The sequence below is a fragment of the Centruroides sculpturatus genome, unplaced genomic scaffold, assembly GCF_000671375.1.
Source record: "Centruroides sculpturatus isolate CEXI.00-Female unplaced genomic scaffold, Cexi_2.0 scaffold1686, whole genome shotgun sequence".
Lineage (NCBI taxonomy): Eukaryota > Metazoa > Arthropoda > Arachnida > Scorpiones > Buthidae > Centruroides > Centruroides sculpturatus.
Genome location: NW_019385948.1, coordinates 19392 through 33402, shown reverse-complemented (window position 1 = coordinate 33402; position 14011 = coordinate 19392). Strand labels below are relative to the sequence as shown.

Here is a 14011-nt window from a genome sequence, read left to right as displayed (position 1 = left end):
TTTAATCAGACATTTATTTTGCTTTCATTAAATAACAAAATTATATTAATTTATTATTCACCACTATTATGTACGACCTTCTCCATCTTCCTAGCAGTTTATCAATTCTTTCCTTGTAAAATATGGTTGGTTTGGACTAGAAGAAATTTTTGACAGCATGACTGACTTGCTCTTCAGAATTGAAGGTTTTTCCAAAAGCTTTGTAAGGAACAGAAAAGGTAGTCTGTCAGGGCAAGGTTTGGGGAGTAAGGTGGGTGTGGTAAAACAGACCATCCAAGCTCAAGAATTTTTTCTTGAGTCACCCTTGCTGTATGTGATCGTGCATTGTCATGTAAAAGAATGATGTTTTTGTGATTGACAAGTGCAGGATGCTTTTCACGGAGTTTCTCTTGCACTCTTTGCAGCTTCTGAACATATCTATCCGCAGTAATCATTAAATTTGACTTCAACTACTCATGATGAATTATGCCTCGACAATCCCACCATACATACAATAAAATATTTTTGCCATGGATGTTTGCTTTCGGATCTGGTAGGGGTAGTTGATCCTTATCACGCCACTGTCTTTTGCAGACAATATTGTTATAGGTAACCAATTTTTCATCACCTGTTATAATCATGTTTAAAAAAGGCTCGATTTTTATCCATGAGAACAGACTTGTAGTGATTGACATGCGATCTTCTTTATTCTGTTCACTGAGATTGTGAGGTACCCATACTCCTAACTTGCTGACTTTCCCTAATTTCTCCAGGTGGTGGTTAACAGTTGATTGCGATGTATTCAACCTTTCTGCTATACCTCTTGTTGATTGACATGGATTTTGCTCCAATATTGCTTTTAAAGGTTGTCGTCAAAGTTGGAAGGACATCCCACCCTCGGTTCGTCTTTTCAGGTCATATCTCCAGAATGGAATTTCACAAACCAATTTCTAACTACCTGATCAGTTATTAATTCTTCACCATATACACTCCACATTTTTTCAGCTGTTGCCTTAGCACTATTGCCTTGTTTAAATTCCCAAAGCATTTCATGACATATATGTACTTTTTGACTCTCCATTTCAGAGGTTAAGAAAAACAGTTTAATGTAACGTGCATCACATGAAACAGTTGACAGAAGACTAACTCATCTATATAGTGAAAACAATGTGGATAGATACGAACAATAGATTCTACTTAGCTGCATGAGAAGTTACTTATGACTCAACCTGATAGTAATCCATGGATATAAAAAATAATTTATTTTTAAATTTACTACTAATTTGTATTTCAAAAATCTAGTAATCTACAAATAATAATAATTTATTTGTAAATTATTACAATAGATTTCACTATTGTTTGGTAAATAATTAAGGGTAATTTAATTTAGGGAATAGTGCTAAATTATTAATTATTTTTATTATGAAAAAACTAATAATTAATTAAAATAATTTTTTTTTGAGAGCTGAATTTTGAAGCCCCCTTGATTTATGAGGCTCCAGGCAGTGCAGAAATCCACCACTGTTTTGTATTACAGTAGACCACCGTATAACACTGTTGATAATTCTGTATTATATGAATTCCATGTTGTACGAGTCACTTAGATTTTACAAATACGTGAGCCGTTCACAGCCCGACACACGTATTTGTAAAATCTAAGTGACTCGTACAACATGGAATTCATATAATACGGAATTATCAACAGTGTTATAGGGGGGTCTACTGGTATATATTATTACATAAAAGTAGCTTTATCATTTGTAAAAGACTTGCAGAAACTTAATTTCTTCATTGTTTATGGCTCATTTTTTTTAATAAAAGAAAAATTTAACTAGTTTAAATTTAATTCATAACTAGTAAAGTTTGCTTTCAGATTTTTTTTATATATTAATGGATACTTTTATAAAACAATGTCATTTATGAAGCATAATTTTTTACTTCTATGAATTAAAATTGTTCATGGACTTTCACATAAAATTTTCTTCAAAAATCTTTGTTTTACCATATTCTGTTTACTACTTTGCTTTTCTGACATAAAACAGATTAAACAAATTAAAATATTGCAATTTTTTTAACTTATAAAAAGTGTCAATAATTAAATATATTTAAGGAAACAAGGAATAGCAAGAGATTATTTTTATTTTATATTTTATCTATTTTACTGGGGATAACAATTAAAGTACACCTATTCATTATTGTTTACAGATATATTTAGCAGTCTAAATGCAACCAAATCTGGTATAATGGGGGAAAAAATAGGAACGAATTAAAACTGATAGAAAATTCTAATAGTGCTTTATTGATTTCTACTAAAACGTAAAAACTAATTGAAACAATAAAAATTTCTACTAGTACATTCACTGTGGATAAGGTTGCCAACTTTCAGAGTAAGAAATTCCAAGTATTCTTTAAAAAAAAAAAATACCAATTTGAAAATGGTGATGAGCGAAATAAAATCTTCCTTCTAAAGCCAGATGGCTGATGCAGTTAAGGTTCCATTCTATCACAGTGGGATTCTGGGATCAAATCCAAATGAATACCCTCAGGAATTTTTCATGGACAATCTGCCATGTCTCTCACCACTCTGCCACCTCTAGATGAACCTGATCAAACTCACAATGAATACAATTAAAACAGGCCTTTTTAGTGTCCACCGGGCAGAAAGAGAGGGAGGAAAAAATTTAACCTAGTGAGAATGAAAATAATTTAGATTACAATTTGGAGTGCCAACTTGTCATGAAGAAAAAGGGACAAGCTAAAACATAACTACTCATTCATTTTTCAGAACATTTCTCAACAGTTTTCATTTTCTAAACAATTTTTTAAAAATAACTAAAATTCCAAACAGATGGCAACCCTAGTTATTGATCTATGAAAGTCAATAGAATTTCTTAACTACTTTTTATTGGAATGATTATTTAATTTTATTGCATATTATTAACTCAAAAGTCTGAAATATTGTAATTATTATAATAAAATATTTTATACTTTTTTTATTCTTGTCTATGTTGTAGAATATATATATATATATCCAAAAATGTTTACATTAGGCAATATTACTCCAATTTTTTCCCTTCCTGAATTTGTAAATAAGTGTAAAACAGTTCTATTCCATTTATGGTATTCTGTTTGCTAAATCAATATCAAAACTGTTTGTAACTGAATACTTTTTGTAACCACTTTAGAATTTTTTTATATAAAACTAGAATTTTTAATATATCATTTATATACTATTAAATTCAATATTATGGTGTCTTTGCTTGATTTTGTATACATTTCAATGTTTCCATTTTAATACTGTATGTTCACTTTTGACAAAATTATGGTAAATGCTATCAATTCTAAATCATCTTTAAAATACAATGAATCAGTAATATATTATATATTTCACAAATTCAAATTTTTCTTAAATATCCAATGTGATGTGTTTATTTAGTCTACATTCTGCCTTTTATAACAATCGGTCAAATATGGCCTGCCATATGATATGATATATGTTTAAAAGGCTGAACCTTACAGCATAGCCTTTGAAAAGGAGAGATGAAGAGTTTTAGAGGAAGTGAGAAGAGGGAAGAAAAGTAAGGAATGATAGGAAAGCGTGAAATGGGAACCATGGTGCTGTTGCATTCCATTTATTGAATATACTTTAGTTACAACACATGGGTCATAGCCCACAGATAACAGTATGGTCAAAATATGCAGGAGATCTGTTTTTCTTCTTTAAAGTTAATGGATAGCTCTAGAAAGTACACTTTAAATATTTCCAGCACTTCTAAATTGCAGTACGCAGTGTCTTTTTTATCAGGATGGCTTGTTAAGAGTTCTAGCTTAACCTCATTGTCGCTTGCTTATACAGCTAGGGTAGTGGTCTGTCTTTTTTACTATATCTTCTTTACAGAAGGCATTGCATAAGGGAGTGCGGCCGTAGGCCATATATCATTGTATATTTTGTATATATTAATTTTTCTTTGATTTAGTTTTAAGTTCTTTCCTGTCTCTTTGTTCTAAAATTCTTTCTAGAATGTTCCTTCTTAATCCTTCTCCTGTGGGGGGGTAAGATTACCAATTCTGAGAACATGTGAAAAACAAAAGAGGGTGTGAAGCCCTGAGGCAAAAACAGTCAGAGTGGAGTCAGGCGGCTAGACACGTTAAGTTAATCCTCAAAGGATTGACCATGCATGCCTGACCTCGAGTAATTCCTGATAGTGTGTGGGGGAAAACTTAACAGTTTTGGAGAACTGTACCGACCACCGGAGTAGAGGAGCCCATACACGTTAAGTTAATTCTCAAAGGAGTAACTATGAATGCCTGATTTTAAGTAATACTTGGTAGTGTGTGGGGGGAAATTTAACAGTTTTGGCACACTGTACCGACCACCGGAGTAGAATAGAAAAACCATTTGATTTTCCTGGCGCAGTGTCAGACTGCGTGTCTGTCACTGCAATGTCTCATGAATGTTTGGAAGAATTATTTTCTATAACCTTATTAACTTTTATTATTTATAACCTAATAAATTAATTTTTCAGGTTATAAATTATTTTCGGATCAAAAATTTCTTGAGTAAATTAAAATTATAAATAATTTTAATATTTAGAAAACTTCTCAATTCATTTCTTCCGTTTTCATAAAACATCTTGATACTCTATATCATTTTCTTTTACATTTTAAAAAATTTATTGTTTTAATATCCAAGTAAATTAAAACATGACAACTTAAAATAAGACAAAGTTTAATAAATTCTTTTTAATTATTAAATTATAAAATTAATTTGCCATAATAATGTTTACAATTTCTACTAATATCAAATGTGATTGACAATTATTAATATATATTTGCTTTTTTTTTTCTTCTTCTAATATCCGAATAAATTAAAACACGACAATTTGAAATAATATTTTAACAATAAGACAAAGTAAAATAGGGAAATAGTTTAATATAATAATTATTTAAATTATATTTGTTACTTATTTATTAAATATCTATACAACGTGTTGATTTTAAAATTAGCTATTTTTCGTCTATAAAATTTAATCCATAAATTTTTTTGGTAGTAAAATCGACTTGCCATTGATCTTTCGCTGATAATTGATGCTTTTTAACAGAATCTATAGCCCAAAATTTCTCTTGAAAAATTAATTTTGTGATCTGAAATAATTCCTTTAAAAATTATTCGTATGAAAAATTAATTTTGTGATCAGTGCTACCCAAATCACTACTACTACTATTTACACCATAGACTTCTATGCATACTTTTTCCCCGCGACTTTTAATAGAATTTGTTGCCAATAAACATCCAAGAACAGTCAGTATGTTGTCATCAGATGCCATGGCCAACTGACTGACTGAGAGACAATGGCATAGTGAACATAACTGGCGCCCGGGACACGATACTATATTGGCACCCCCTTCCCCTCCAGAAACAAACCTTGTTTTCTTGGAAACCATTTGGCGCCCTCTGCGAGTGGCACCCGGGGCAAGCTGCCCCACCCTAGCTACACCTCTGTTGAGAGCTTTTCTTCTTCGTTTGTGGGTGATAGGAAATTCTGAAGTTCCTCAAGGTCAGGCAGTTTCAAAGGATTAACTTAACGTGTATAGCTGCCTTTAGGTGGAGAGATCCTGAAAGGAAAGCATGTGGAAGGCAGTGCTCGAGAGAGAAAAAGAAAGAAAGAAGAGAAAGTACAAAGAGAGACTGCAAGGTGCTAAAGGGTTCGGGAGAAAAGTTACAGAAAAGTGAACATTGAGTAGAATACCGAAATGAGTGAGAAATAAGAAGGTCTATGGCAAGCAAAGAAAAACAAAGAAGGAGAAAAGAAAAGGAAAAATCGGAACGATGTCTTATCCCAGAATTCATTGATCCAAAAAAGAAAACCTGGGTATTTTCTATTCTTCCTCTCTGTCCTTAAGTCTTAATTTCCATTATTCCTTTCGCTCTTCTTCTAGTTGTAAGGTAGTGTAAGTTAGTTATAAGATAGAGTAAGTTAGATCGTCCCGTGTTCATATGTTGTGTGCTAAAAGAAAAGTTTGATAGTGTAATTGAAATTTGTTCAACGCCTGCGGACCTGAATTAATACAAGGTCATAAAGTTGGGATCCAATAAAAAGAACCGGTTCGTTGTGAAAAATAAAAATAAGTTGTGTTATAAAAAAGATTTTGTTATTGATGTCTGCTTTATTGTACTATCTTGCTCATGAGATCTAGTATGTATCACAATGAACATAACTGGAGAAGGAGACCTGACATAAACAAGGTCCCTATGAAATCTGTTATCCTTAAGCATAATTTTATAGACCCCTTGGTACTGTCTCTATCAGCTAGATTCTTCTCATTCCATAGCAACTTGAATGTATGGAGTTTATGTCTGAATACAATTCTTGCACCAACATAGGATGCTATCTCCTTATATAAAAAGTGCATATAACACTGCAAGGCCAAATTAAGGTTGGTGTATTTATTTCTGCTTTCTGTTTTTTTATTAGAAGATTAATTTAAAAATGGAAAATTTGAACATTTTTGGAATCAAAGTTCAAATTAAAAAGTTTTGACTGTAACAAAAAAATAAATTCTTTGTTAGAGAGATGAGAACTTATTAAATAACAGAAATAATCAGGGCAAAAAACCCCTGATTATTTCTGTTTTCTGATTATTTTTTGCCCTGATTACAGAAATAATCAGGGCAAAAAAGCCCTGATTATTTCTGTTTTCTGATTATTTTTTGCCCTGATTACAGAAATAATCAGGGCAAAAAAGCCCTGATTATTTCTGTTATTTAATAATTTTTTAATAGTTTACCAGTATATAACTTTTATAAGCCCTGATTACTTTTAGCAACTGAAACTACATTTTACAGTATATTTTTCTGAAATATTTTATATCATGAAAATAAAACATTACAATAATGATAAAAATATGTAATTCAGTACTTTTTTTTATAAAATGCTGAATTACATCACATGTTAGTTTGAAGCATTAAAGATTTCTTATTCCAAAATTATCAAAATCAAAATTTACATAAATGGAATCCATATTTATATTTCAGTCTCAACAATTCTTAGATAGAATGCTAATTTTAAAAAGTGTGAACAATTAAATTATTTTGGATTTTAAATTTAAAATTAACAATTTATATATAAGTTACCAGTAATAAAAATTTCAAGAGAGATTTGATTTAAATATAAATTTACATAATCATCATCATAAATAGTGTCTTAAAAAGAAATAGATAGGCTACAGTATCCAGTTAAATTTTATTTCTTTTTCAACAAATTTGTAATATAATAATTTCATATAAATACTTTTTCTATTAATATTATAATATTAGCATTAAATTTCACATTAAATTATATTTATTCTAGAGAAAATAATAGAATTATTTACAAATATTTATATGTCACCATATTAAATATTGTAGTGTTTATAACAATTAAATGAATGTTTAATATTAAAAAATCTAGCAGGTAAATGACTTCATGGATGACTAGTAAATTATTCAGTCTGATGTAATAAATTACTAACATGTAATTATCTGAATTAACAGAGGAAAAAATGCAATCATCAAAAATATTTTATGAATTTTTGAATAAAATTAATAAATTGTTAACTTTATAAAAACATGCATATTAAACTAACAATATAAATACAAAATTTTTAAACAATTTCTAATAATGTTTTTGAATACTTAGCCAACATTTAAATTTTGTAACTCCAATATAATTCAAGGAAACACTAACTCAGTAAAATTTAATTTATTTTAGAACAACTTAATTTTCTTTAAAAATCAATCATTAAAACAGCATATTTTACTATCTAAATGAAAATATGTGAAACCTTTCATTATAAGTCATATTGTAATATTGATGAAATTATGACATTTAAATGTAAATATTTAAATGAGATTGTGCAATATTATAGAAAATTAAAATAAAAGATCAGTTAATAATAGAGGCAATTGCATTAAGTTGTAATATAAGCAGTATGAAAAACCTTAATAAACTCTTTTTTTTGAAATAAATTAGAATTATAAAAAATATTTTTGAAATTATTAAAAAACCCATTTAATAAACATTTAATTTATAAATTTCTTAAATTTATTAAATTATGTTTGAATTAATATGGTTAGTGGAAAATGTTTGAGAAATACTAAAAAATGTAATTATTACAATCATTATAGGGCATTTTCAATGTAACTGTAAATTCTAAAAAACAATATAAAGTGATTAGATAAATCTAGTTGTTATAAGCTTTGATTAAAATTGTTATAAAACTCCTTTGATCTCACAAATACAAAAGTACTAAGAACACTTTCTGTATAATATTTTATATTCTGTATGTGATATTTTTATTATTTCAAATAATCAAATATGTAATACTTAATTTCCGATTTTGAATCTTTTTGTTAATTAATGCTGCTTATAGATCTGTTGTATGTATTAATACTCACATATAGAAAATGAATTTGAAATAAAAAGTTAAAGATGTACAGTGGGTGATCGGTTAATGAATAAATCAGATAACAAACACCTCATAGAACAAACACAAGAAGCAAAGTAAGATAATGAATACTGATTGGTCTTCCCTTGTCTTCAGACAACAATTCGAAACTTTTTGGAGTGTGGGAGACGTCGACATCGATGCTCAACCTGGTATATACCAATCGGATAGTATTCCTTCAAACTTTGAAACTCTCCCTTGTAATTCCAGCTTTTTATTTTTCTGACAGAACAATTCTTTTATAGTATTCACGAGACTGTCGAGTGAGCACTTGTTAAGTTTTGCGTTGGTTTTTATTTTTAAAAGGTAAGAGTAAAATAGCAAAAGTAGAGAGTGGGCAGAGGTCTGATGTCTGTTGTTGCTGGGCAGTATGGCTTGAACAGATCTACAGTAGGCCTCAGTTCAATCTTATCTAAGAAAGTTACTGTATTATCAAGAAGACTCAAGCAGCTAAAGAAGTAACAAAAATCACATCTGAGAAATAAACAACATTGAAGAGCTCATAATGGAACCTGAAACGGATCTGATGACAGAAGAACGCCAAGAACTTTTGAATGAAGAACACCAAGAAATTCGGCGAGATATATTTTCTTCTGAAAAAGAGAATTAATATCGATATCTGCTATTAAACATTTTTTTGAAGAAGTGGGATGATTCAGAACGACGGTCTTAGAATGGCATCCAAACCAGGTTGAGGTTAATAGGCTTAGGGATCTCTACAATTACAATGCTATTAATTACTTCTGAAAAATCTTGAAGAGAGAAAAGCAATTGACATTAGACAGATTCTTTAACCCCCACAAACGGAAAAAACATGATTAATAAAAATACAAGACTGTGTATACAGTATATGTATTTTTATTATTACATATAAATACACATAGTAAAAAANTTGACATTAGACAGATTCTTTAACCCCCACAAACGGAAAAAACATGATTAATAAAAATACAAGACTGTGTATACAGTATATGTATTTTTATTATTACATATAAATACACATAGTAAAAAAGTATATATTTTTTATTTTTTGGGGTCTCCATCAAATTCCCGTAAAACCCTATGATAAATCGATAATCGGTTAACGAACAATTCAGATAGCAAACAAAGTCTTGGAACGGATTATGTTCATTAACCGATCACCCACTGTATTTCAAATGTATTAACAGTATGACTAAAGCTGGTTTAATACTCAATTATGTTAAAATAAGCACAAAGAAAATCAAGGTCTTTCTTATTAATGATGCAAATAATTTCAAATATTTACAATGATGATATTTTCTAGCTTACAAAATTCATTTAAAATATAAAATAAAGGGGATGTATTTAAAAATATGCAACAGTTTAAATGAAAAAACAAAAATAAAATTTACAGTTTTAGAAGTCAAATTTATAACAGAAACATCAGCTTCTAAAAACTATTGAAATAAGCTCTATGTTTTTTTTAATTTAAGAAATGCTTAAGTTTTAAACAAATTACACTGAATTATAATGCTTAAGAATGTATATTTTTATATGAAAACAAATTATGTAGTAAGTATTATAAATATAAAATATATTTTATTAATCCCAAAATAATCTCAATATAAATTTGTTTACTCTTTATCAAGTTGACCAAGGTATTTTAAACAGCATGTTAGATTAAAATATAACTATAGACTGACCTAAGTTATAGTATAAGTTGGATGTTAGAGATATCCTAGTAAAGATATTTTAAAAAATTAATATAATAAAAGAATACAAGTAAAATCAATAAAATGGAAATTTTAATTCATTGCTATATTGGGGGAAAAAATAACCCATAAAATTATTTTTTGGCATTCATTTACAACAATTATTACAAACATGGTGGTCTCAAGGTCTTTAATACCTTGAGTTAAGCACTGTGTTAATTATCTTATTCAATGAGTTCTTTCAGTTTATGCCAAATTTAGCCTGCTATCATTTTAAACAAATTACAATATGATTTTGAACATACATTCATTTCATTTACTGTAGAATAAGTTTATTTCAGGATTTCTTTTTTACAGTTTCATTTATTTATTTTTCTAATGACAAAAATATTAAATATATACATTGCATTTATGTAGATATTTGGAAGAAAGCTAACTGGGGTATACATCCATTCTCTGAAACAAATTTTTTGAACATTGGTACTATTTTTTTCTTCAAGTCACATGTTAATTTTTGTATTTATATTTATATCATTGCATTCTATATTTGCTTTCCTTTATATCAATATTCTTGATTGTTTATATTATTACTTAAGCTTTTATCTTTTAAATATATTACTTGATTGTTAAATGCCAAGTAATACTTGGCATTTAACAATCAAGTAATAAGATACCACAATACATCCATAGAAAATTATAGTCACATTTTTATACTAACAGTTCTGATAGTTAAGTGTTGTGCCAAACTTTAAGAATATCTATCTAAAACTATCAGATTTTTTTTTTAAATGTTTAAGTGAAAACAAAACTATTTGTTGAGTCAACAAGCATTAGTAGCTAAATAAAAAATTTCATGATGCATAGATATAACACACTTGTTCAATTATGTAATGTCTAATGAAATTTTTTAAGACTGTTTTTACTTTATTTGAAAGGATCTAAGGAATAAAAATTTTTCAAGAAGTTCTATCACTTAAAAAACCTCAACATACTTAAAAATGTTAATCATTATAGTAATGTAATGATATTACAGTGATAATATCATTGTATTACTATTTGCCATGTAGTGACAATAATAGATCAATTTTTTAAATTAATTCATTTGATTTTTGCTTAGAAAATTATTTATTATAAAATATATATTTATAAATCAATCATATTAGGTAAAATATCAATAATTCATAAATTTTTCTTCTCATTGTTCTTAACTACTAGATATGTAATTAGGATGATTTGTAAAATAAGTTAATTTTTGATTATTACATCACATAATCTTGCTAAAACAAAGAAATTTATTTATAATCTAAGTGATTCATAAGATTAAAAATTAAGGCAATTTTCTATTACAAATTAAAAAATAATTTTAAAAGATATAAAGCAAGATTCTTAAATAAAAACAAAAAAATGATATTATGCAAAGCTAATTCTAGATTTTATAAAACTTTTTATCAATATTTTTTTCTTTTTATACTACTGCCATATAACTACTGTATAATTGAAAAATGGATTTTAAAAAAACCAGAAAAAATTTTATGCAGAAATTAAAAAGAATAAACGTTGCACTTACTATATCATTATTACTAAATAACACTGATATTTTAACCAGTATTATACCATAAATAAGATCTTATATTGATTAAAATAGTTAAAAACACAGTATATTTTACTAAGACAAGCTGAAATGATATGTTAACAAGAAAAAAGTTAATTTTGTAAAATTTAAAAACTTTTTAACTTATTTTAAAATTTAATTCAAGAATATTGAAGAAATTCTGTCTCTTATTTAATCTTGTAATCTGTTAAGAAAATATTTAAAATAACTACTTTGTTGGATCCTACTTATATTGAATAACAGTTTCTCTAATACTTTTGGAAAATTAAGCCTATTGTCAAAAGATATGCAAGCAAAAGAATCATACTAAAAAAACTATTATTGAACATAAGCTCTGTAAAACATATTTTTGTTATAATTTTAAGAAATTGAAGTCATTTTCATCAAAATATACAGCGATTCATCTATTCTGTATTGAAAGTTTCAAAACAGAACAGTTATTTAAAAATAATGGCAAATTGCAATCTGGAGACCAAAAGCAATTCTGCTGGGAGTATAAAAAACATTTAAATTAAACAGTTGCTAATTTAGTTTAAGACGGGTACAGGATATCATTTATTCAAGCTAATTATATATCATCTTATAATAATAATTTTAAAATGTAGTCGAAATAAAATTTATTCAATTTTAAATTTAACAATGCCCGAATTGCAATAAATTACTTTCCTAATAACGAGCAATGTAAATTAGATTGATGATGTGATAATAATATACATTGATGACATAATTTATTATTATTATTATTAAGTATTAAATATACAAAAAAAAAAAATTGTTTTTATAATAAAATTTTATTCTTGTTAATCATAAATTCTGGAATTTTTATTTATTTTATTTATTCAAGAAATAATTATATATAGCTTTTAAATAAATTTATGAAAAATTAAACTTAAATTAATAAAAAATTAATTAACATTAAAAATGTGTTTAAAAAATAATTTTAAAATAAGAAATTTTATTTTAAATAAATAATACTTTTGTATATAGAAAGAACTGCTATTATAGACGTACAAGAAAATCATATGACGTTTATAAACATGCATAATAATGAAATGCGTTATAAATTATTTAAAAAAAAAAAAAATTGCCCTTTAGTCAACTGATAATTAAAATACGCTACTTATGTTATGTTAATTTACACATTCGATTTATTGGAAAATAAACATTTTCATCCTGATAATATATTTTACCTTCTGTGAATAAAAGGAAGCAGGATGATAATACAGAATCAAAGATTCGTCTGCTTTAGAGTGAGTATCGACTTCCACCGCTGCCATTGCTGTTTCGTCCTTTTAAAAACACACCTTGAAACGCATGCGCTGACATTTAATGTTCGATAATAATAAAAAAATAATATAAAAAGTTCAGTTAACCGAACAAAAATCTATAGTAAAAATATCATAATTATATATATATAGTATTAAATTTAACATATTTTATTTATTTATTTATTTTGGTATCACTAATAAGTCATATCCATTGCGGATTCGGCCAAACTCTCATTGGAGTGCCAGTATTGAGAATCGGGCTCAACGTATCGGGATTAGACCGCCCATGAGAAGTCCATGGAGAGTTGCTGGCTCAGATTCGATCTCAGGTCTCCCACAGAAGTTGGCTGATATATATATATATATATATATATATATATAAAGTTACATAAATATAGCGATCGAACGTGCTTTCGTTTTAGGGAATATTAACTACTGTACGTGTGTGAGGACCCAAACGGGGTCCGAAAGCAGGCCATTAACGACTTTTTAAATGAGTCAAGTTTCGTAGTGCGAAAGAACGAACTTATCGGATTTAAACAATGAACCTTTTGTCTTGTTAAAAGATTTTAAACAATAGATAGAGTAAAGTCGAAGAAAACGAGGTTGGAGAGGAGTCGTGTTCCGACGCGACGTTGAACTCTCCCGCGCCCTTCCTGGAGTTTCGAATTGTCACCATGTGACGAGGAGAGACCAATGGAGAGGCGACCGCGGTGGAAAAATTGATAAAACCGCGTTTTCGGGAACTTTACGGAGTCTTGGGTTTTGGTGTGTAGTGCTCACCTGTCGGGATTTGGTGCTCCCGACCGAGACGCAACGAAGGCTCTTCCGACGACCTAGGAACTGGTTTCGCCAACCCGTCCACTCTAGGATCGCCGAGGTCACGTCCAGAATCGTCGAGGTTCGACTTGTCAACCGAGGACATCACTACAAGTGTTGGTGCGTGCCCCGGAGCCATCGTTCTCTGCGTCCACAGTGCCGAAAGCTCCCCA

The 14011-nt window shown here is 28.4% G+C and overlaps 1 protein-coding gene across 1 annotated transcript in view; it reads right to left on the bottom strand.

Annotated features, from left to right (window-relative positions):
* The window catches only part of LOC111612750 (ganglioside-induced differentiation-associated protein 1-like), a 33445-nt gene extending 20351 nt beyond the window's left edge, over positions 1 to 13094 (bottom strand). The window contains exon 1 of the mRNA XM_023353996.1: positions 12942 to 13094. Coding sequence (XP_023209764.1) covers positions 12942 to 13028 — 87 coding nt within the window. The 5' untranslated portion in view covers positions 13029 to 13094. The remainder of the gene's footprint in view (positions 1 to 12941) is intronic.
* Positions 13095 to 14011: the final 917 nt, after the last annotated feature.